This window comes from Lytechinus variegatus, chromosome 15, assembly GCF_018143015.1.
Source record: "Lytechinus variegatus isolate NC3 chromosome 15, Lvar_3.0, whole genome shotgun sequence".
NCBI lineage: Eukaryota > Metazoa > Echinodermata > Echinoidea > Temnopleuroida > Toxopneustidae > Lytechinus > Lytechinus variegatus.
In genome coordinates, this window is record NC_054754.1 from 9,114,179 (window position 1) to 9,138,782 (window position 24,604).

At 35.5% G+C, this 24,604-nt stretch overlaps 1 protein-coding gene across 1 annotated transcript in view; it reads right to left on the reverse strand.

Annotated features, from left to right (window-relative positions):
- The window catches only part of LOC121428787 (discoidin domain-containing receptor 2-like), a 106,151-nt gene that overhangs the window by 46,505 nt on the left and 35,042 nt on the right, over positions 1-24,604 (reverse strand). Inside the window, exon 4 of the mRNA XM_041625621.1 lies at positions 13,311-14,502. Coding sequence (XP_041481555.1) covers positions 13,311-13,398 — 88 coding nt within the window. The 5' untranslated portion in view covers positions 13,399-14,502. The remainder of the gene's footprint in view (positions 1-13,310; positions 14,503-24,604) is intronic.

Here is a 24,604-nt window from a genome sequence, read left to right on the forward strand (position 1 = left end):
TCTAAGGTAGTAAAGTAAAAAGGGTCAAAGTGGCCATGGAGTACATGTAGGTCCATGATGTGACAACATTCTGGAAGTTTTTATTATTACTGTATGTGAAATACCCACTTCAACGGTTCAACCTGTCATGTAAGTTATTCAAAAACCTATTGAATACCACAACCTAACAAAATTGAATTTTATGACTGACCCCCCCCCCAAAAAAAAAAAACTAAATGGCTGACTAAAACCAAAGACAATTCTACCGCCCCCATTTTCAATCAACGCAATATTCATGTTCCCTATCCCTGGTTTCATATAACAAAGTGGGTCTTAGGGGACAAAAAAATTCTAAACTAGATAAAATTGAGTCACGCTTATCAGCTAACTCTTGGGGGAAACAAAGTCATCTTTCAAAACTTTGGTGTCCAGGTTTACAACATCAATACAACCTACATGTAAACTGACAGAGAAATTTGATAACGTGATGAGTAGATTTTTTGCTTGTATTTTCTTTGTTAGAATGTTGTGATGACAGAACTGTTTCTATAGGTACTGACAGGTATACAAAACAAGATGTCACTTGGCCTTTAAGTTTCAATAAAGAAAATCTAATAATGAACTATACAGGGACCCCAGTAAAACAAGGTGGTCTTTTTATATTGATATGCATACTTAAAATCATTTCCCATTTTAATAACAATTTCATCACATTGGAACCATTTTGAAATACGAAGTTTTATTAAAATCACTCATTAGAAAAGTCCCTTTTCATAAAGACAATTTTCTGACATAATTTGCTGCTTTTAAGTGAACCTCAAAATACAATGTTGCTTGTTTTTGTCAAGCTGAGATCTTTTTATTCAGCATTTATATTAAGGTACATAAGGTACAATATGATAACAATTATCACTGTATATCTCAAATATTTGCGCAAAAGTGCGGAGATAGGCCTGACGGTATCTAAACAAATAAAGATAAAAAAATTTCTTTCTTTGAAAGGCATCAGACCAGAGCAGAATTCCTTTATCAAAAAGCGTACATGTACAATGTTCACTCACAAAACTCAAACTCTTCTTGCACTGGTATTAAAAAAAACATGCTTCCTTTGTTTTTACTTCAATTTGAACAATCAAAATTATTTTATTTGCTTGGTATACATGTACAAGTGGTTAGTCCACTTCTAGGAGAGTATGTGGGCTATAAAACCATAATTTGGTCTGATTCCTGGCTTTTTTCCCCTACTTGGCCTGATGACCACTACAACAGTCCCATTTTCATTGTCATTTAGAAATTTTGACTGATTTTCACTTTGTACTTTGTCAAATGATTGTTTGATTCATAAACACGTAAAATCAATAGGCCAATAGCCTATTAAAAGGAAAATGAGACAAAATGGATGATTAGATGAACTAGCATTAGACCTTGTGGGATGAGATCAAATGGAAGGTAGACGAAGTGGGTGGAAACCAAGTTGCAATTTAAAAAAAAATCAAAACTTAAACTGAACATACCCATATACCCCTTTCATAAACCCAATTATGCGGCTAATAGCAGCATAATTTGGTCGTAAAATCAGAGGACAAGAGTTATCCGCATTATTTTGATGCTGCTATTATCCGCATAATAGCAGCATCGGGACAAGATTTTGAGTTTATGAACGCATTTCCAAATAATGCGGATAATTGCCATGGTGCGGTTACAAGGTCACCCTTTTCCAACGCAACTGCATCGGAGGGGGCGTGTCCAGTTGTCATGACGATTATCCGCCTTTTTCAGGACGGGCGCTCGTAAAAATAATGCGGCTTATTTTCGGAGTTTGTGAACGCAATTTTTATTGAATTATCCGCATTACTCTTAGGTGGCTAATTGGAGGATAGGTTTATGAAAAGGGTATCAAGAGTCAGAGTGTACATGTATTTGTATTGCTATCGATATGTCATCCTCACCTCTGGCAATCATCCCAGATTTCCTGAAAACTTAATCACCATGTTGACACTATTTAAGCCTCCTTTCTTCCATCAATCCCTAGCGGCCAATGTCAAATAATAGACCATTCTCAGCGCTCTGGTTACAGGGAAGATCTTCCTGTTTTGCTTCAATCTCTCACCGCTTCCCCCAAAATATCGGGAGAGACATGTCAGGGAATTTGTTGGAAACACGTTTATTTTGGGCTCTACTGATTTCTTAATTGCACTTAAGGAGAGAAGATGATCAATCTGGATTGACAGCACTGACAACTTAATGAAAATATTTACAAATTATATAGTTTGGAAGTAACCCATCTTCCTAGTATCACGTTCAAGTTACATGCATCATCATACAAGTTGCGCTGCCCGGCTTCACTCAAATTGATGTACAATGTACATGTTTTTGCAGGAAACAACGATTTCAGGGGAAAGTCTTAAAATCAAAGTTAATTACCTTATCATAATAATCCATATTACATGTATAATGTAGGTCTACATGTACAATATATATTGACAACTAAAATACATTGTACTGTACTCTGATTATATTCATGGAATTTTTTTAAAGATCCCAAAATCCAAATTTACAGAACATCCATTTTTATCTCCCTTCTTGACCTTGCAAAGTTCACACTGAGGACACAATCTCAGAGGCAACAAAATCAGGGAAAAACAAATTCAGACAAATACGGGTTGAAAAAAATGATGGGATACAGATTAAATGGGAAAGCAGGATAATTATATGAACAGACTGTGAAAATGTGGGATAACAAATTGACAGTGTTCAAACTTTGAAGTTCATGTACATGTACTACTAACCTTTAAAAAGGTGACATGTACATGTAGTTCTACAGTTCAACAGGGGTTGAAGAAATTTAGATAAACAGATCTTTCACAAATGAAAGAATTATAGATGTGATTCAAAATTACAATCATATTGAACTAAACAAAATTAAAAGATTTCTTTGTTCTTCATTTAAATTGCCTCATGAAGATGAACAATGATAATTATGACCTTAAATCAAGAAGAGTAAGAGCTGACTTTTGAATTTCTTTTCCAACGAAATAAAGAAAAAAAGCTTTATGTCATCCCAACACAAGTGGCCTTTTCCTTCTGCGAATCATGGTGTTCTCTAGCACAATAGGTTCAATTCAGCTTATTTACAAATACATACCGTAATTAATGACTTAAACAGGATACAATGTAAATAATATCTTCAGAATATTATCATCTCCACTGTCCAACTTCCTTTGATAAATGTAATTGAACTCACACAACTAGTCTCCCATCTAAAATTTTCACAAATCATCTAAAAACATAGGGACACAAATTCAAAGGGCCAACATTTAACAGTTAAACAGTTGAATAGTGTGTTCATTCAGGAGAAATAAAATTTCTATATATTCCGTATTCTATTTCATTACCATTATTTTTGGATGTAAATTCAAGGGTCTACATGTGTGTTTTATTCAGAATTCAAATTTCTATTCTTTTTCGTTTTCTATTTTATTAACTTTAATTTGAATAAAACATCAGCAAAAAGAATCAAGTTCATCCTGAAAATTCCTTTACGAAATAAATGGAATTGAAGGCATATGGCTTGACAAGTTACAAAACAAATGTACAGTACATGTAGATCTACATGTATACTCTACAAAAAGTGCATCCCTTTGTGCACATATGGCAGCCTACGGTTATTTCATAGAGTACACAGCATGAGACTGGAATCAATTAGCTGGATGATACGATGCTTTACAATCAAAGCTGAAGGCAATATCACTGCCCCCCTGGAACTAATCAGAAAAATATCATTACTGGTCTCTAGAAACGAGCTCCAAGACAAAGAGGGTTTGCGAACATGCAAGTAAGAAGGAGAATCGAACAATGATTCATTAAAAATGTAATCACAATTGAGCGGCGTGGCCGGTCTACTTCGGATTGTGTACATTTCATAATTGTTTCTTCGAAAAGCGAACCTGGGTTTAAAGGGTCATACAAAACGAAAAGCTCTATTACTTTACTGTTATATCACAAAGGTATGTCTGGCACAGATCTAGAGGGGTGGGGAAAGTGCAATATAATGGTGACCCATAGAATGCCTTCTTTGGGAACCCATAAAATGGAGCGTAAAACTTTTTTTTGCTTGTCTAATTATTGGGACAAATTTGTACACCCGTAAAAGTACAACTCTGGATCCGTGCCTGTAATGTAGGTCTCAAAGAATATCAATAATAGAAAAAAAAGTTCCACTGCATATACTCTTTCTCTTTATACCCTCACACTTGTATTATAAAATTCAAAATGGTGTTTTATCATCATTGTACGTTATTATTTATTGGTAAATTTGACCTACCAACTACATGTACCCAATGGGTTGTCGGGCCTGGTTCTCAAGTCATGCTGCTACAGTGTATGATAAAGACATGATATACCACCATAAAAACTGCCTGGAATTGCCAAGCTGTTTCAACTGTAAGTCAAGAATACTAATACCTCTTCTCTTCTAAAGTGCAATGAATAGTCCTTTCTCCTCTTCCCTTGTCACATATTAATTTCTGCAGATATCTATGCAGTGCAAGCTTGCCTCTCAGCAATATATGTAGTATAATTTTGACCATTTCCTTAACACCGCAAACACCAGTTTTTACATGAAGGCCTACATGTACATGAGCATTACAATCTTTCTGATCATTTTACATAGTATCCTCTACAAAGTAATGTAGATACCATCTTTTAGTTGTATTTGAAATCTGATTTTTGTTTTCAAACATAATTATGCATCATACATGTACATGTACGCTTATTTTGGATCATTACTCTCCTATAAAATCTTCCTTATTTTTATTGGATGATGATAGATGGTGTAATCTGTTGCGCTCTATCAGTCACAAACAAGAAGTCACGGACTGTCACGCTGTTGTAAGCCCAGATATCAGAGGTCTCAAAACTGATCCATACAAATCCTCTTAATCCATTACCCTTGTCAGGACAAGACATCAAGTCAGTCATGTTCTTCAGACAACTGATATCTCAATCGTCAAGTCATTCATTCATGGACTTTTAATGCTATACATTACCACTAGCAAGGCTCCACACCAACCCTTTTTTTACCGGTCCGACATGACAGGTCGGACCTGTAAATACCCAGTTTTTCCATTTTTTACTGGACCGAACCTAAAATTTACTGGTCAAAAAATAAAGATTTTTTTTTAAATCATGTTTATTTGCTGTCTTTTATTGCTTAATGTTAACCCCCCCAAAAAAAAACAACAACAGTACACACACACAACATACATGCCATTCTGAGAGCCATTTTTTATGCCAGAGGCCCCTGAGCCATTTAAAAAATTTACAAAAGAGAAGAAAATACATTTTGTATCAGTTATTATCATACTGGTCATGTCGTACCAGTAAATCTGGCTTTTTCTAAAAAAAATTTACTGGCCCAACAATAATTTTTACTGGTCTGGGACCATCGGACCAGTGCCAGTGTTTTGTGGAAAAAAGGGTCTAAAACTAAAAGAGAATGTGAACATATTAGTTTACATATTGTTGAGACACCAATTCAAATTTAATGCTATATGAATTTGACATTTCAGTTCTGTGGAAAAGGGTAAAGTGGGATTGTGAATCATTTTACATTCATGTTGAGAGGCCCACAACAATGTTACATGAATGCATGTACATATAGGATTTGGTTTGTCAGTTATGGTTTTGTGAAAAAGTGTCCAAAAAGGGGCGATGAAAATGTAATATCACATGCTGTGTTGGTGAGAAGCCCATTAATACGCCACATGTTTGGATACATGTATGTTTACAAAAAGGTATCAATTTTACGATGAATACGCTGATAGCCTCTGAGATGATTTGATCCTTTTTCCGCAATACGTCAACAACAACAGTTTACATTCATACTTTATAGCCAACTATTACACAGTTGGGGATGAATAAATGTCACCCATTTGCATTCTTATTTTCATGATTTATCTACTTACTTAAATCACATGCCTACAAACACTTGTAACCTGCGATTGTACCAGAACAACAGCTTGTTTTCATACGGATTGTTTATCTTTCGCTGTATTTGTGCTGGTACCTCTTTAAATTTGATTTCATTTTGAGCACTCAAGGAATGAAAAAAGATACATGTAACAGTCCCATGAATTATTAAGTGTATTGAATTATAGGCCTAAAGAGTGGTGTAAAGCTGGTCTTCATACTTACAAATGTATCCCCCCAAAAAAAACAAAAAAAAGTTTGTTTGCTGTAAAAAAGGAGAAAATCCTGCGGTCCAATTTATTAATGGACAGGTTGTTTTTTGTTTTTTTAGAAAAAGGCCTGACTAAAAGCTATTTTTTGTGCACGATTGTGTGCCCTCAAAAATGGAAAACAGAAATCGAGGACAGGCCACAAATACAATTAACATAATTACAATGGACCCTATAGTACATGAATTTCTGAGGCTTTTTTTGGCATTTCAGGGTAACTTCACCCGGAACCCCCATGTCATTCATTTGTAAATGTTCCAAATGCAACTCACATCAATTTTTTTTATATTACCCAACCATAGACAGTGTACTATGTATACTAAAGCTCAAAAGAATAATATCCATCTGCCCAAGTGTTTATCCATATCAGTGGCTCTCTACATGTATACCACCAGTCTGGAAATAAATGACTCTTGTAATGACGTCTGGTCTATATTATGCTAACATTGCCCCATGAACTCTCGTCATGCTTGCCTGATTACCACTCAAACCCCACCCTCGATCTCTTTAAAGCCCATGTTTAGCTTTTTAATGTTATCTATTCATGTTCAAAATTATATTTCATTGAATAAAACATCTAAATCCCTAAATGAAAAAAAAAATTATTCACTTTGATATTCATGTATGGAAAAACTTTACAAGTTCACAGTTAGAATAATCATTATTTATTTATTTATATATTTATTTAGTTATATATTTATTCATTTATTTATCTATTTATTATTTTTTTTTGGGGGGGGGGGGTATAGAACCTCTTCACAACCATGGAATGGGAAGTAAATTCAAGGATAGTTATCTTCATGTAGTACAAATGTAAATTATTAATATATCAGAGAGGGTGCACAACTCTGTAATATTCAATGTTTACAAATAAATCTGAAAGTATGAGAATTACAATGAATTTTGTCTGGGTAAAATTTTAATGTTACCAGATGTAGCCAGAATAGTAACTGAGGGTTCTAAACTAGAAATACAAGAGCACTGAATATATTAATAATCCACTACCATTGAAACCCAAAGTGAGAAATTCATCATCATCATCATGTCTACTGTTTCAATAATATACCCCATTGGCTGTGATAGATGACTACCATTTGGAATAAGCAAAGGACCCTTCATCTCTCTCAAGTACGTTCCACTGAATGATAATACATTGACAGATGTGAAGGCTCATCTAAATATCATTGTCTGTTTCAGCGAGTGTGCGATGATGTCTCCGGCATCATGCGCATGGAGAGATAGAGACTGCATTAAATCAAGTGAATGGGATGGGATTGGCGCTGGGTCTCTGCACCAAAGACACAGCTATGATTTAATGTTGCAGCAGTCGGAGAAAAGTACAAAGACATAAATAATTGAAGTGATTAATGATGCATTTCATGTTTCACTATGCAGCTTGAGAGCATTCATAAAGCATGCACTGCAGTAAAAAAAAAAAAGGATGTAGAATGTTTTTAAATCACAGGTCCAATTTTGAATAACCAAAGGCCATTGACGGCCATAACCCTGGGTGCCCTGTTGACTGGCCCTGATGCTCCTGTCATTGGCCTTGTAGATTTGTTGTGCACCATTTTCATTTTCTAACTTTTACTGTGATGTTTTGGTCCCCCCCAAAAAAAAAAATTAATAATAACTAAAAAGAGGGGCTTTGCACCCTAAAATATCAAAATGTATGGTACATTGTCACTTTGCATCTATAGGAAACTAGGTTTTATAAACAATGTACATGTACATGTACAGCATTTCAATAATAAAACCAATAATGAAGTGGAAAAAAAAAGAAGTCAGAATATGATGTTGAGGTCTACAGTGTAAATTCCTGCCAAATTCTACATCTGGCTCTATCAGTGTGATGACTTTCATAGTGTAGTTTTTACTGTAATTATTTTTTTCTCAACTTCCAATTTTTTATGCAAACAATTCATGGAAAATTCATGGAAATATTGTGCAGGAGGTGGATAAGAACCATTAAAATTTAAAATGCCTTTTTGAACCCTCCTCCAAAATGAATGCAACGCAGATGTGGTCATAGGATGTTCAACACTAGTCCAGAGCATGGGTCTGTAGTAAAGGCATATTTTCTCAATAGAACAAGAAAATATTCTCAGTTTTACTTTCTGTAAAAAACTTACAGCAAATTCATGTAAATACTGTGCAGGAGGTGGATAAGGACCATTAAAATGCCCACATGTGTATTCAGATTACAATAAATAAAAACACTGTAATAATACATATAAAATGGTCAATAATATACATGTAGGCCCAACTCATTTGTCATCAGAAATGGTGAACTCTGTATCAAGCCATGGGGGTTGGGACAGAGGATTAAAGATAAGAGAAATGGTTGAGATATTGAAGATGAGCTCTGGGGATTGCTGTTTTGGTGTTTGGTTCCTGGAACTCTCAAAATACAGAGACCCCAAGGGGTCCATGACCATGTGGCCAATGAACCCACTAAACCACAGAAAATTGTAAATAGTTGGGATTCATGAAATTCATCGAAGAGGATGTAGTTTAATATTTTCATTCTCTATAGTCTATTTCCCTGGTAAATTTGAATCCCCAAATTCTTTCAAAGAAAAAATATTTACTGATTATATACATGTATATTTTCTTCCAGAACAATACAAATTTTAACACTGATGATATAGCAATTCCATTTTTGTAGGCCAGGAACTTACATGTAATAGGCATACATCAGAACATCTCTAAAGCGAATTAATACAGATAATAGGCCTAAAATAGTTATCAATTTCACATCTGAATATATAAATGATTCTTAAGTGTAGTATCTATCCATATATGTACATGTATGTAGGTTAGCTCACTCCACCCCCCCCCCCTTCCCTCAAATAAATCTTCCCATTATTTATTTATTATTATTTCATTTTTTTTGGGGGGAGGCTGTGAAATAACCCCACATTTATATTTCCTTGCTTCTGGATATAATGAAACAGTGCTCAGTATTACACTGTACTGTAGGTCAATTTATGTTTACAAGTAATAAAAGAAATATTTACACAATTATACCAACTTTTTTAATCTCTTCTTTTTGGAAAGTAACATCTTGCAAATACTGGCCTTCTCATTCCACTCCTACATGTAAAAGGTCAGCCATATTATTATCTCTGCCATAAATCTAGCCTCAAATTACTTGCAATTCACAATAAAAGAGGCCAAATATATGTATGGGAATACCTGCAAGATTATACGATCAAAGGGCCAAGGAAAACAGGGTGGTCATTAAATTATCAAATCCCTGTACAATTGGATAATATGGTTTGAAAGAAAAAAACCTGCAGTGGCCAGTTGGTCGTCTTATAATGACCAAGGCTGTGTTTGTACGCCTCCAATTTATTAATAGGAACTACATGTAAACACCTGAAAAATAGAATCTTGGCTCCCAATCACTGTATGCAGTGTATGTGTAGGCCTCTCTGTAAACAATAGGCTTCTCAATGCATACCAGAATTCCAAGTCATTAGTCCAATTTATTTTGATCTAAGATGTGATTAGGGGATGGCAATGCATGTTGGCAAAGACCATAAAGACGTGTGCAATAGTACAGAGCCTTTTTTTTTTACTTGTAGGACTAACGTTGTGAATGGTGTTGTGAATGTGAAACCTGCGTTTCTCAAAACTCTTTGCCTATTTAATATTTCCAAACACATAAACATATGTCTATGAAGTGCCAACTACAAGATTCGAGGCAATATTGATACACACTTCAGTTTTAAAGAGTGATAATTCACAGAACATATTGATAAAGTGCACTTTCTGTCCATGTATCAAGTCTAATTACAGAATAGTTATTTTCTTATTGGAAATATTGCAATTATCCAGCGACTGCAGAACTTTGTACTATAGAATGCTCTATTGTTGGATTTATTATAATGAATAAAAAATACTCAGCAGTCACCAATATACAAGTGGAATGCCTCTGGCCGTCTCACCTGCATCACGCAATTCAACATAGCAGCAGTGCTGACTTTGAAAACTACTATAACTCGCACAAGATGTTCAGTGATACTTGGTTACTCTTATTTCCACGTTTTATGAATTAGACCAATACACTTTCAAAGATAGGATGGTAATTCAACAAATACCCCCAATGCGGCCAAAGTTCATTGACCCTAAATGACCTTTGACCTTGATCATGTGACCTGAAACTTGCACAGGATGTTCAGTGATACTTGATTACTATTATGTTCAAGTTTAATGAACTAGGTCCATATATTTTCTAAGTTATGATGACATTTCAAAAACTTAACCTCAGGTTAAGATTTTGATATTGATTCCCCCAACATGGCCTAAGTTCATTGACCCTAAATGACCTTTGACCTTGGTCATGTGACATGAAACTCTAATAGGATGTTCAGTAATACTTGATTAACCTTATGGCCAAGTTTCATGAACTAGGTCCATATACTTTCTAAGTTATGATGTCAATTCAAAAACTTAACCTCAGGTTAAGATTTTGATATTGATTCCCCCAACATGGCCTAAGTTCATTGACCCTAAATGACCTTTGACCTTGGTCATGTGACATGAAACTCTAATAGGATGTTCAGTAATACTTGATTAACCTCATGGCCAAGTTTCATGAACTAGGTCCATATACTTTCTAAGTTATGATGTCAATTCAAAAACTTAACCTCAGGTTGAGATTTGATGTTGACGCCGCCGTCGGAAAAGCGGCGCCTATAGTCTCACTCTGCATTGCTATGCAGGTGAGACAAAAAAACAACAATGTAGGCCTACATTAAAAAAGTGTACTCTCAATGGTTTCATTTTCAACAGTTTTGTGAAAACAGCCCCCCAAAAAAGAGACAAACTACTAGTTACAAATGAACTGAATATGATCTTATACTGTACATAATGTACATGTTCTATAGACTCTATCCCCCCCCCCATTTTTGAAAATACATTTTAAAGCATATTCACTTTTATCATTCATAATTATAGCACAGTGTAGTAGACTAGCCCTATATATTCAATACCCAATTATCCATGCTTCAAACATAATGTAATTCTAACTAGATGTAAACATGTAGGCTTTAATACTGCAATGGTCCTAATATAATACAGCAAGAACTCGGAATTTGATATTTCGATCAAAAGGAAGTGCTAGTAAAGGTACATGTAATACAATATCTTTTTAAATATAAAGTTTCCCCAAGTGCAAACTGCTCAAAGTGAGTGCTATTTGGAATGTTGGATCAAACATACTGCATATCCTGTGAATTTTGCCAAAATATAAATCGAGGATCTGTCAAGGAAATATAACCTAAATCTAAGGGGCAGGAATTCATGAATTTTGAAAGGAAGGATTTGAGATCTTGGCAAAAATTCATGTTTATCTTGGAGTATTGGGAAACCTGGAAATAGGCCCATGTGAATGAGTGCTAAGAATTGAATAAATATTAAAATCATTTAACTGGTATAGCTTAAGCTGACAGTAAAATTACACCCAACAATACCTCTAATAGACAAGAATGAGGAAAAAAGTAAGAGAGGAGATACGGTTATAGGCCCTCCATGGAAGTCAAGAAAACAAGTAAAAAAAATCCTTCTGTATGTCATACAAACCCTTCAAATTCAATGTGTTATTTCATTATTGATGCAAAGGGTGTACAAATTCAAAGTGATCATATAGAATTGAACAAGGTGACAAAAAATATTTAGAACTGGCATAGATAAGAACAAGTGGAATGCCTCTGGCCGTCTCACCTGCATCATGCGGTTCAATATAGCAGCAGTGCTCACTTTGAATACTACTCTAACTCGCACAAGATGTTCAGTGATACATGGTTACTCTTATTTCCCTTTTTTATGAACTAGACCAATAAACTTACAGAGATATGATGGTTATTCAACAAAAAACCCCAACATGGCCAAAGTTCATTGACCTTACATGACCTTTGACCTTGATCATGTGACCTGAAACTCGAACAGGATGTTCAGTGATACTTGATTACTCTTATGTACAAGTTTCATGAATCAGATCCATAAACTTTCAAAGTTAGGATGGTAATTCAACAGATACACCCAATTCGGCCAAAGTTCATTGACCTTTGACCTTGGTCATGTGACCTGAAACGCGCACAGGATGTTCAGTGATACTTGATTACTCTAATGTCCAAGTTTAATGAACTAGACCAATAAACTTTCAAAGTTATGATGGTAATTCAACAGATACCCCCGATTCGGCCAAAGTTCATTGACCCAAAATGACCTTTGACCTTAATCATGAGACCTGAAACTTGCACAAAATTTTCAGTGATGCTTGATTACTATTATGTCCAAGTTTCATGAATCAGATCCATAAACTTTCAAAGTTATGATGGGAATTCAACAGATATCCCCAATTCGGCCAAAGTTCATTGACCCTAAATGACCTTTGACCTTGGTCATGTGACGTGAAACTCATGCAGGATGTTCAGTGATACTTGATTAACCTTATGTCCAAGTTTCATGAACTAGGTCCATATATTTTCTAAGTTATGATGACATTTCAAAAACTTAACCTCAGGCTAAGATTTCGATGTTGATTCCTCCAACATGGTCTAAGTTCATTGACCCTAAATGACCTTTGACCTTGGTCATGTGACATGAAACTCTAATAGGATGTTCAGTAATACTTGATTAACCTTATGGCCAAGTTTTATTAACTAGGTCCATATACTTTCTAAGTTATGACATCATTTCAAAAACTTAACCTCAGGTTAAGATTTGATGTTGACGCCGCCGCCGCCGCCGTCGGAAAAGCGGCGCCTATAGTCTCACTTTGCTTCGCAGGTGAGACAAAAATGAAATTTAATAATGAAAACATTGGTTCCACTTGGTAGCATCATTGTTTTTAACTAATTTAGCATTTGTTTACCATGTTTTGTACTAATCATTATGAGGAAATAAAAATAAAAAAAGTAAGTTTTATCATGGTTTCTTTCAAATTTGAGGATGACTTTTGATCCAAGACAGTGGGGCTCCATACCTAACTCTGATATCAACATCTAATTTTCATAATTTGTGGATGTAGCCCCTTCAGGAATTGAGCTCTTTTAATGTATAAAATGAGAACTGATTACTTACTTAAATCTATCGATGGTTCCACTGATCGCATATGAAGTACTGTTGAAATCAGGAATAGTAGTACTGATAGAGTGTTCAGGTTTGCCATTTCTCCTGTCCCTTGGTTAAGCGTGACCTCAAGAGAACGTTCCTATAAACGTAAATATTTCCTACAGGCTACACTGAATAAACCATCCAAGGTTCGGGTGGCAGGCAGAAGGCGAGTTGTATGCAGATTATCCAAATATTTTGGCTTGGAGTGTCGCACTATGATAAATCAAAACTTTCCGCCACAAGGTCATATGAAGTTAAGTAAATAAGAATGTGACCTTGTGACAGTGCAAAAGGGCAAAGAAGCCAATTCAAGCCTTTTGCTTGTAAATAAATCTCAATGATGAGGTCAAAATGTAGAAGCTTCTTTCATTCCTTAGTATGTTCTTTGCTTGTTTTTATATCCATGATAAATCCAAGATAATCCCAATGTGATGCAAATGGATTCTTTCCCACCAAGACATCATATTTTCAGGATCTAGAGAGCATCTCTATCTGGCATCCAGTGACCGCAATGAAGGAATGCTCATCATAACCATTCACAATTTCCTGGCACAGTCCGTAAAACCATTACCACTTGTGCACCTCGTCGATGATGCAGACGGTGGATGCATAAGAGGCAAGCCAACTTGTAGGAGCGATTACGACATGGTGTTCATTCTGCATCCTGCACTGCAAACTGATTCTATTGCAGGCACGCAACCAGCACTGATGCGCATTCAAACGTTAGGTTGAGTAGTGGAAGCGATGGGCTGCGGAGAGTCAAGTCGTCTGCTTCTGCTATTCAATAATGCACACACTCACACACACCATGCAGAGCTACATGCACACGCTGTTATTGACTCCAAACGTACTGACAGGGTGGATTGTGTGGAGTGTCATCGCCAAGCAAGCTGCCCCCCTCTCTCCAGCATTACACCGCATTGCAAAGAGCTACTTGAACACAGGCTGACTGGTGATCCTTTCTCACAAGTTCGCTGCACAGAAGGATCCTCATGGCTTCACACAATAGGGTATATGAGGTCACCAGTCAGCAGACACTGATATCCCTGCAAACGAGTGGGTTGTGGTTGTATTGTCCCTGAAGCTCTTCTGGAAAGATTCTCTTGTTTGAAGATTTGGCGGCTTTCCTCCCGACATTTATCAAACAAAAGCCCAAATTCTGTGAACAGAAACCAGGAAAGAGAAAAAGAGGGGGATGAGAAATCCCTCACAATCATTGTGCATAAGAATAGAATTGTGACTAAAGGGGATTTAAATTGAATGATTCATACATTTAAATGCATCAAAAAAAAACACAAAAAAACTTTTTGTTAATGATGAATGGATGACAAGCAGCCACTAGGTCCATTTAAAAACATTATCACATCATGGAGAATCAATGAAATTAATCACAAAGAAATAGTTTGTGGCTTCCTGACTTGAAACGTGGGACAAACAAGAGAAGCACAAATACATCAGACATTTTATGACAAATGATACATCATGTTATTGAAACATCATTTGAAATATACCAAATCCCACTGACCCATTCGTTTTCAATGAACTGATATGAAATACTACATTGATCTTGAAAAACAAAATATTATTAGGGCGATTCCATGCTGGAAAAATGAGCCCTTTTTCACAACACTTTTTCAGCCTGCTGTCCAAACAAACGAGGAACTTCACTTTGTTATGTGGTAATATTAAAGTACTACTGGATAATCATGTAAAACAATGACTACCAACCAAAATATGTTTTCCACTGATGAAACAGAAGTGAAAATTTTGCGTGTCGTACGATACAAACACTTTCACCTTTAATTCTCGCGTACTTGGTTATCAGTTTTTCACATCACTACCCACATTAATTTCATCATTGACAATTTTTATTTTTTGCTCAAGCATTCAACTAAGAGACTATAAATGTTGTCAAAATGTCCCGTATGACACATATGGAATCGCCCATAATGTAAAGGTTTGAAGGAATTTGATGAAGTCAGGACAGTTTATTTAAGTATCCGGTCATTCAAAAATGTTCTAGTAAAAGAAGCCTGAGCCACAGCCAAAGGCAAATGAAATGAATATAATGATAAAATATCCTCATCTGCGCTTTGATACTTGGTATCATATTATTACCCCGGCTGCAGCTAAGCCGCCATATTAATAGCCGCTAAAGCGTTCAAGGAAAAAATCCTACTGGATACCCATTCACCCCACCTGGGTCGAGTGCAGCACAATGTGGATAAATATCTTGCCGAAGGAAATTACGCCATGGCTGGGATTCTAACCCACAACCCTCTGTTTCAAAGTCCGGAGACTAATCCACTGGGCCACAACGCTCCACGTTGTAAACAGTCACTTTTATTTATAAACATAATGTAGAGGTTTGAAGGAATTTGATAAAGTCATGACATTTTATTTTTGAAACCAGCCATTCAAAAACGATTAAGTAAAATAAACCTAAGCCACAGTCAAAAGCTATATGTACATGTAAAACAGTCATTTTTATAAACATAATGTAAAGTTTAAAGGAATTTGATAAAGTCATGACATTTTATTTTTAAAACCAGCCATTCAAAAAACAATTTAGTAAAAGCATGGAATAGGTCCATGGTAAAAGAAACCTGAGCCACAGCCAAAAGCTAAATAAAATGAATATACATGTAAAACAGCCTGACTTAGTATTTCCAACGTATAATTTCACAAAAGTGTATAAATGTTGCTTGGAAAAATGATTTTTAAGGCAAACATTGCCCACCATTCTGTCCATTCAATTACATTTTGGGGTCTAAGAAAGAGACAATGGAATAACAGAGAGATTGGGAGGGGGAGAGAGACAGAGAGAAGGGGTTTATTTTGCTTGGGAAAAAATCTAGACCATAATCACGACATGGAAATCAAGAGGCATGCCTGCAATTTTATGCACTAGTATACCACATGCTCGAGGATTATGGCTAATTTAGACAAATTTCATCCATCTCAAATATGTCGCCTGCAACACTCAAGGCTCCTTGCAGTATTGAGACGCAACCTTGGAATGACTGACAGTTCGTCATCAGAAATCAAGGCTTCAATAATGCTGACTGTGCCCATAATAGAAACAGATCTCAATATGAAGACATCATATCATATAAGTATCACTTTAACAGGTTTACAATAGTGTGAAGTTGATTTTTAAGCAGAAAAAGAACATGAATTTGGTGAAAATCCATCAAAGTTGGAGTTATGGACTTAAAGGTTCAGTTTGTGACATCATATGAAAGCAGCCCCCACCCCCTTCCCCCTACTGGTCATGTAATATAAATTTGAGAATGATTTCACTTGTCAATTAATTTTATCATAAGATGCATTATAGGCCTATACCTGCCTCATTGCAGTAACTTTCTACCATAAAAAAATAGGAATTGAGGCTTATATTACCTGACATATGGGGCAGTTGCTCATATGACTTTACAAATTCAAAACCATCACAAATACTCTTCTCTATTCAACATTATCTCCATCATCACCATCTCCACCACCACCACAATCATCCTCATCCTCCTCTTCGTCATCATCATCATCATCATCACCATCATAAACAACATCATCATCATCATCCTCATCAACGTTGTCATCACCATCATCATCATCATCTCCACTATAACCACCATTACCATCACAACTGCATCAAATCCATAGCATGACTTCCATTCACCCTCAACCATCCCCGCTCTTTATCTTTGATTTCCTCATCTCTTCATTTACATCCTCAACAAAGCCAATAGTCAAATCAATGGAAAGCACTCCAAAATACCAAACAAGATTTTCATTACGAAATACATCCAAATTTTCTACCCAGGCGAGAATGCATCACCAACGACCTTGCTTCGGAAATAGACATGGAAAATGTCTTAACGGCCTACAATTATTGTTAATCGAATGGGTATGACTCACTCCGCTCCATCCATTCACTCATACCCTAGGAAATAAAATGAACGTCACTTTATCAAATTTAGAAATCAAGCTACGAAGGTCCATCTACTTAGTGAGCATGCTTAACACTGAATTAGATTTTATTTGGGTGCTACATTGTCAAAAACCCATGGACAATTTCTGGATGTAAACTAGACCAAATTGTATTACTACATGCATGAGTAAGTGCCAGCCTATACGGAGGTCACATGGTTTACCTAATTCACATGAAAAATGTTGAAATGTTCAGACATCTCAGAACGTTTGTTGATCTGATAATTGGCCATACTGAGGAAATCAGAAAAACATGGAAATCAAATAAAAGAAAAGAAAAAATAACAGCTGCCTTTGAATTAAAGTGAATGAAATATTCTATTGAGATGCAGTTGCAATGATGATGACAAAGATGAATGTATGATTGTCTATTACCAAGATGAAGATTATAATAATAATAATAATACTAGCTGGATTTATAAAGCACTTTTTGCCTGAGGATACAAAGCACTGCTATTATTACCCCGGCTTTCGCTCAAGCTACCATCACCGGCCCTCGGTGCATTTACGAAAATTATCCTGCCCGGTACCCATTCACCTCACCTGGGTCAAGTGCAGCACAGTGTGGATAACTTTCTTGCTGAAGGAAAACAGAATGGTAGCAGTGATGGTGGCAAATGATAATGGTTTGGGATTTTTTTTTTGTGTGTAATGTTATTTACAATGACATTAATGAGAACGATGACGACACTAACAAAAACACAAGATAACCAGGACAGTGAATATGGCAACAATTTTGTTTATATTGATGGTGGTAATGAGAATAATTTTGGATAATGATGATGATGATATCAATAAGATGATCATAACAAGGATCTTGAGTCCATAGACTGTCTGTACAGGCACATCAATAAGAATTAACAATTGCAAGTATATAATAAAACAATAATTCTGCATATAATTTTGGAACAGAAGACATTTTTATTTCTATCCCCATCTTTTCAAAGAACAATGGCTCTACAATTCAGAATGTTTGGGGCTATATCTTTAAAGAGTTTAATGAAATTTCATATTCATTTCTAATTCAAGCCCTTGGGTCCATTCAATCATTGAGTTTTAAATCAATTTGGGTTGGTTTTGATATGATTCCAGAACTCACTGAAACATTTCCTACCATTAGCTTTATGTAACCAAGGAACAACCCGGCAAGAGAAATTTCCCTGAGGATGACTGAGCTCAGATTTCATACACCAAGCAAAATTTATACTGTCTCAGTTTTCTTCAAGATTTAAATTGCATTTGAGAACTGGGTCACTTTCTGTGGTTGAATCTGTCAAAATGCAATAGAATTTTGTATACATCCCTTGCTTCGATTTCCAGCAAAATGCACAATATACAATGTAAACATGGATGCAAAAGAGGTACATGCATTTTACTGCTGTGGTGTTCAGCTGAACCCCGTGACTCTGATATACTCATTCACATAAGCTCAATACATGGAAATCCACTTAATGACACCCAATGGGTTAATGCATTGAAGAATGTTGGGTATAAAGTGATCAATGAAAGCCATCAAAAGTTTTTTTTTAATACCCCTTTCATAAACCCAATTAAAATGAATTAGGCGGCTAATAGCAGCATAATTTGGTCGTAAAATTGGAGGAGGACAAGAGTTATCCGCATTACTCTGATGCTGCTATTATCCGCATAATAGCGGCATCGGGATAAGATTTTGAGTTTATGAACGCATTTCCAAATAATGCGGTTAATTGCCATGGTGCGGTCACAAGGTCACCCTTTTCTAACACAACCGCATCGGAGGGGGCGTGTCCAGTTGTCATGGCGATTATCCGCCTTTTTCAGGACGGGCGCTCGTAAAAATAATGCGGCTTATTTTCGGAGTTTATGAACGCAATTTTTATTGAATTATCCGCAATACTCTTAGGCGGCTAATTGGAGGATAGGTTTATGAAAAGGGTATGAACAATTTCCTACATGTACCATCAGCTTTACGTAACCACGAAACAACCAATGAACCTACTGGTAATCATTCCAGCAGGAGAAATTTCCCTGTTGATGACTGAGCTCAGATTTCATACACCAAGCAAAATTTATACAGTCTCAGTTTTCTTCAGGATTTATATTGCATTTGAGAACTGGGTCACTTTCTGTGGTTGAATCTGTCAAAATGCATTAGAATTTTGTATACATCCCTTGCTTCAATTTCCAGCAAAATGCACAATTTACAATGTAAACATGGATGCAAAAGAGGTATTCTACTGCCATGGTGTTCAGCTAAACCCTTCAACTCTGATAATCTCATTCACATAAGCCCAATACATGGAAATCCACTTAATGACACCCAATGGGTTAATGCATTGAAGACTGTTGGGTGTAAAGTGATCAATGAAAGCCATCAAAAGGTTTTTTTTTAAGTCTTACCCAACTTTTTCCTTTCAAACCATTTCACACTTCCCTCCAAACCCTGCTTGCTTTTATTCTTTCAGGATTACTGAGCAAACTTACAACCAAAGGCCTCAGAATCCCTTTCTTTGTCCACTTGACCAGTGATAAAACCCTAAACAGGTACACACTGCTAAGACCTAACTTATATTTTAACACCTCTTTATGAGCTGTACTTCTGTTTACTTTGCCACTAATCCTTTCAGATGACCCATTTATGTTGTTTAATTGCTATACTGTTACCTCATGAATATTCAATCAACTGCCCATTGAGAAATGGGAGCCTTTTATGATAAGGACAAACAAGATAGGTCGACTCCAACATTTACATGTAGCAGTGCAATTATGGGGTCATTAGGTCAACTTTTTTTCCTTAAAAAATACTTGTTCTTGGAGTTAGCTACATTATATACTGTGTAGTATCTCTACCTGATTGAAAATCATTCAAAATTTGCATCAGTTTGGGAATGTAGCCACTGTGAATAGAGAGGCCAGTCAAATTGGATTCAGATGTGAATCCTTAATAATATTTGCTTTTAAATCTAAAATGGTAGAAATGAAAATCAGTTCATTTGGTCACTCTCAACTAATTAAGATGAAAAATGAATGAGAACTCTTGATGTTCAATAATTTCATTTAGAAACGCAATAATTATCATGATTTGAGAATATTACCAAAGAAACATTGTTTTGGAATCCCAAGCACCGTAATATCAAGTATGTCAATTTATGTTTTCCTTTGCTTTGAATGCATGTTTGCTTCATCCTAATATTTTGTGTCTTGGTGATGCATGCATTGTTTCCCCCCTTTTTTGTATAATAAACAACTTTGTAATATGAACAATGACCTCATGAGAGGAAAAAAACATGTACATGTAAATGTAAATGATGTCCATAAAGAAACATCTCTGTATGGTTCGTAAGACTGAAAATATCAAATAGCATTTCACACTACATACAATCAGGTTTAAATGAAAAAAAAATTACAGGTCCATGAAGAAGAGAAAGAAGCAACTCCTCATCTTCCAGAACCTTTAATTTGGAATCTAATTAACAAAAATATGCCTGAAATGGAAAATGAACCATTTCATACCCAATAAAATTCACACGATGCGACAGACGCCTCGTTTCCCCGACAATGGACACACATTCTTCTATTGATCCATGGGAGAATGCACACTCCAATTCAAACAATAAAATGACTGCTTATTATTTCCACCCCCCCCATTTCGATTTCCTCCTGACCTTCTCTCCCTCTCTTTTTTATTTGCTACCCCCCCCTTCTATTTTTTACTATCCTCCTCTCCTCCACACATTAAACGTTATAAGCCCCTCATCCTTTCATTGAATAATTAAAAAATGACAAGGAGCAAAATACCCCCCCCCCCACACACACATAAATTGATTTGGTTCAATATCTTTGTGATATACATGTATATATTTCCCATCAAATAGAATGCATAATTGCGTGTCATTTTTATCAGAAAGAAAAGGGGGAAAACACATCTACAGACCATGGATCCATGTACAGACCAAGGCTCCACACTTGAATGAGATGCATACAATGTGGTCCTCCATACTTTGCACATGATATAGGCATTAGAACAATGTAAACATGAATGTGGTTAGATATTAAATAGAAAAGTGGCAAGGGAAACCATATGGAAATGAACAGGTGGCGAAGCCTGCTAGCAATTTGAATAAATTAACTTTTTTTTTTCGTGTGACGGATAGTCCCGTAAACATGAAAAATTTTATATGAATACATTCAAAATCTTAATACCCCTGGTAAATTTGATGTCTTTTTTCCATTTTATTTTTCTTATGAAAAGACTTGCTTAACAGGTGCCTTGGATGGAAAATACCATCATCCGAAGGAGACCTACATGTATAGTCGCTATAGATGAACTTTACACAGAGAGCAAACATTTATTAACCATAAAGACAATTAGAGTGCCTTTCAACACTGAAAACAAAACCTGCTTCACCATAATTTAATCCTACTGGGTACAAAACTTTTTACTTGTTTTTATTATTATTAAGTTCTTTTTTTGGGGGGGTCCAATTATGTATGAAGGGGCAGTCCAGCTCTGATATTCCATTACCAAAAGGTTGTTGTTTTTCAGTAGAAAAATAAAAATGCTCTTCACATCTTCTAAAAAGTTACTTTCGTAACTCTAAATTCCAAGGATTTAAAGGTCAAGTCCACCTCAGAAAAATGTTGATTTGAATAAATTAAGAAAAATCAAACAAAGCATAACACTGAAAATTTCATCATAATCAGATGTAAAGTAAGGAAGTTATGAAATTTTATTTTCATTTATTTTTCACAAAACAGTGATATGCATATTAGACAGGCGATGATGTCTCTCACTATTTCTTTTGTTTTCTAGTGTTAATTATACAATATTTATTTTTTTACAGATTTGAAAATAGCGACCAACTTGACTGAACCATATAGTATTAAACAATGCGAATTCCACATGTTCATGGAGGAATCAATCGTTGTTTCACTTGTTGACAATGAGGAGAAAATGAGAATGATTTTATAAAATAAAATACAAAAGAAATAGTAAGTGGATGAGGTCATCAGTCTCATCATTTGCATAACGACCAGGATGTGCATCTAACTGTTTTGTGAAATTAAGCGAAACTTTAAATTGTCATAACTTTCTTATTTTACATCCGATTTTGATGAAATTTTCAGTGTTATGCTCATTGGATTTTTTCAAATTATTCAAATCAACTTTTTGTTGGGGTGGACTCGTCTTTTAAATAAATCCAGAATGGCCATGAATGGTGACAAGTTCAATATCAAATTAACATTTAATCCTCATAGATTAAAAAAAGCTAAAAGATTTTAATTTCAATCTTTTTAGATTTATAGAAATATTAATGGCTAAAATTAAAAATAAATGCAATATTTGGCAGGTCCCTATTCACAGCTGATCTGCATTTAGAAAGCAATTTTTTTTTTTGGAGGGGTGGGAATCTTTTTTTCTTTAAATTGGGATTAGGCCTACATCTAGTATAGCAAACTAGTGGCAAATATACCCATGAAAAGACCAAACATGCCCTCTGCATGCTTTGTGGCAACTGGAGACCATCTCCCGCTGCTTCTCAGAGCAAATGAACAAGTGAACGAGACATGAAGTCACGTTTCAATTGACAGCCTTCTCTACCATATGAAACGTTCTTGGCAGGTAAATGTCAGCTATTGGTATCTCAACAATAATTTTTTTTTCATAAATATTACACAAATAATGAAGTTGTGAGAGTGTCAGGGCAAGCTAAGTGCATGAGGTTTTGTCAGTGTTTAATTAAAAATTAAATTGATAGATGGATATATAAATTGATAAATGAAATAAAGAATTTATGAAACCTATACTTCAATGATAAGTAAAGAAAATATATCAATTCCTAACATAAAATAGCAAAAAACATGTAAGAAATTTTCTTCCCTATAATTTTTTTTCAAATTTCCATACCGCCTCTGCTTTGGTTAATGGGAGCAAAAGATCTTCAAGTTCATGTACATGTGAAAATATTTGAAAAGGCCTGTTTGTAAACTGTTGCACAGATGTAATAAAAGCTAAAATTTAGGCGTCCATAGATATATCACAACTAGAGAGTATTGCATCATGTATAGGCCTATAAAATACATCTGGAAACAAAATGTCTCGTAATCATGCTATGGACCTTGCCCGAACACCTTTTCTTTCTTGTTCACCCCAGCCCACATGCTGATATGACATGGAAACTATGCCAGACTTCCCGCTGTTCTGCCAAATGAAATTCTGCTGGGCAAGAGATGGCCCAAACAAATCAAGTTCCAGAATGCAAACGATGTGTTCCTACAAAAACTGAGACATTGAGATTGAAAGCAATGGATGGTAAAATTTAAAGCGAAATCTTGTCATGCTCTGAAAATTTCCTATAAGTTTCATGACAAGAGAAGATTAGACAGAAGAACTATGATACAATTGCACTCAGTAAAATCTCCCGAAGCTATAGATAATGAAAAGAAGGATGTACACAGCAGATAATTTTTAGAACATTATGAGAACTAAACATATGCCACAGGCTCTAACTGTAGATAAATAAGGTATTGTATAGTATGAACTACATGTACAAGCATGGAAATTTTACAAGCTTAAGCTAATGACAGACAAATTGTGTGCCGAAACTTTGTATATGGACCAACTGGTTCCAGAGGGCATCATAGATGAGACAGTGGTGGAACTTTGAGGAGAAAACATGTTGTATGCACCAGGTTTCAGAATCAAACATCTGAAAGCAAAAAAAAAGCTTGTAAATACCCTATTACCCATTTAACATTTTTTCTAGGTAGGGTCCCATTATATGGAAAAGCTTGTACGAGATTGATGTTTGTTCAGGCAGAATATGGACGGTGCTCTTCCACACCATTGGCAATTTTGATTGACCTATTTTTAAAAATGGACAATAATGAATGAAAATTAGGATTGGTTGCCACATATTTAGGGGTCCTATTTGAATAATAAAAAAATAAATTAAAATATCAAAAAATCGATGTAGACTATAGGCCTACCAAGCATGTACCAACATACAGCATAAGATTACATTTTTTTGTGGAAGGTGAGTTCAATGGAGAAGTGAAAAGGGGAGTGCACGAATGTAAGAAAGGTAGGTAGATTATAATGACCATACGCTGGTGGACTAAGGTACTGGATGGACCAAACAGTAATTCGACCAAATTGGACCAAGTGGGGCTCGACATGAAAGTGTTGGATGGTCTGAGAATTTGACCAACTGCCATTAAAAATACTTAAGTACAAATCATGCAGACCATAAGCTAGACGAGTTCATAATATGAACACGGCCTGTCAG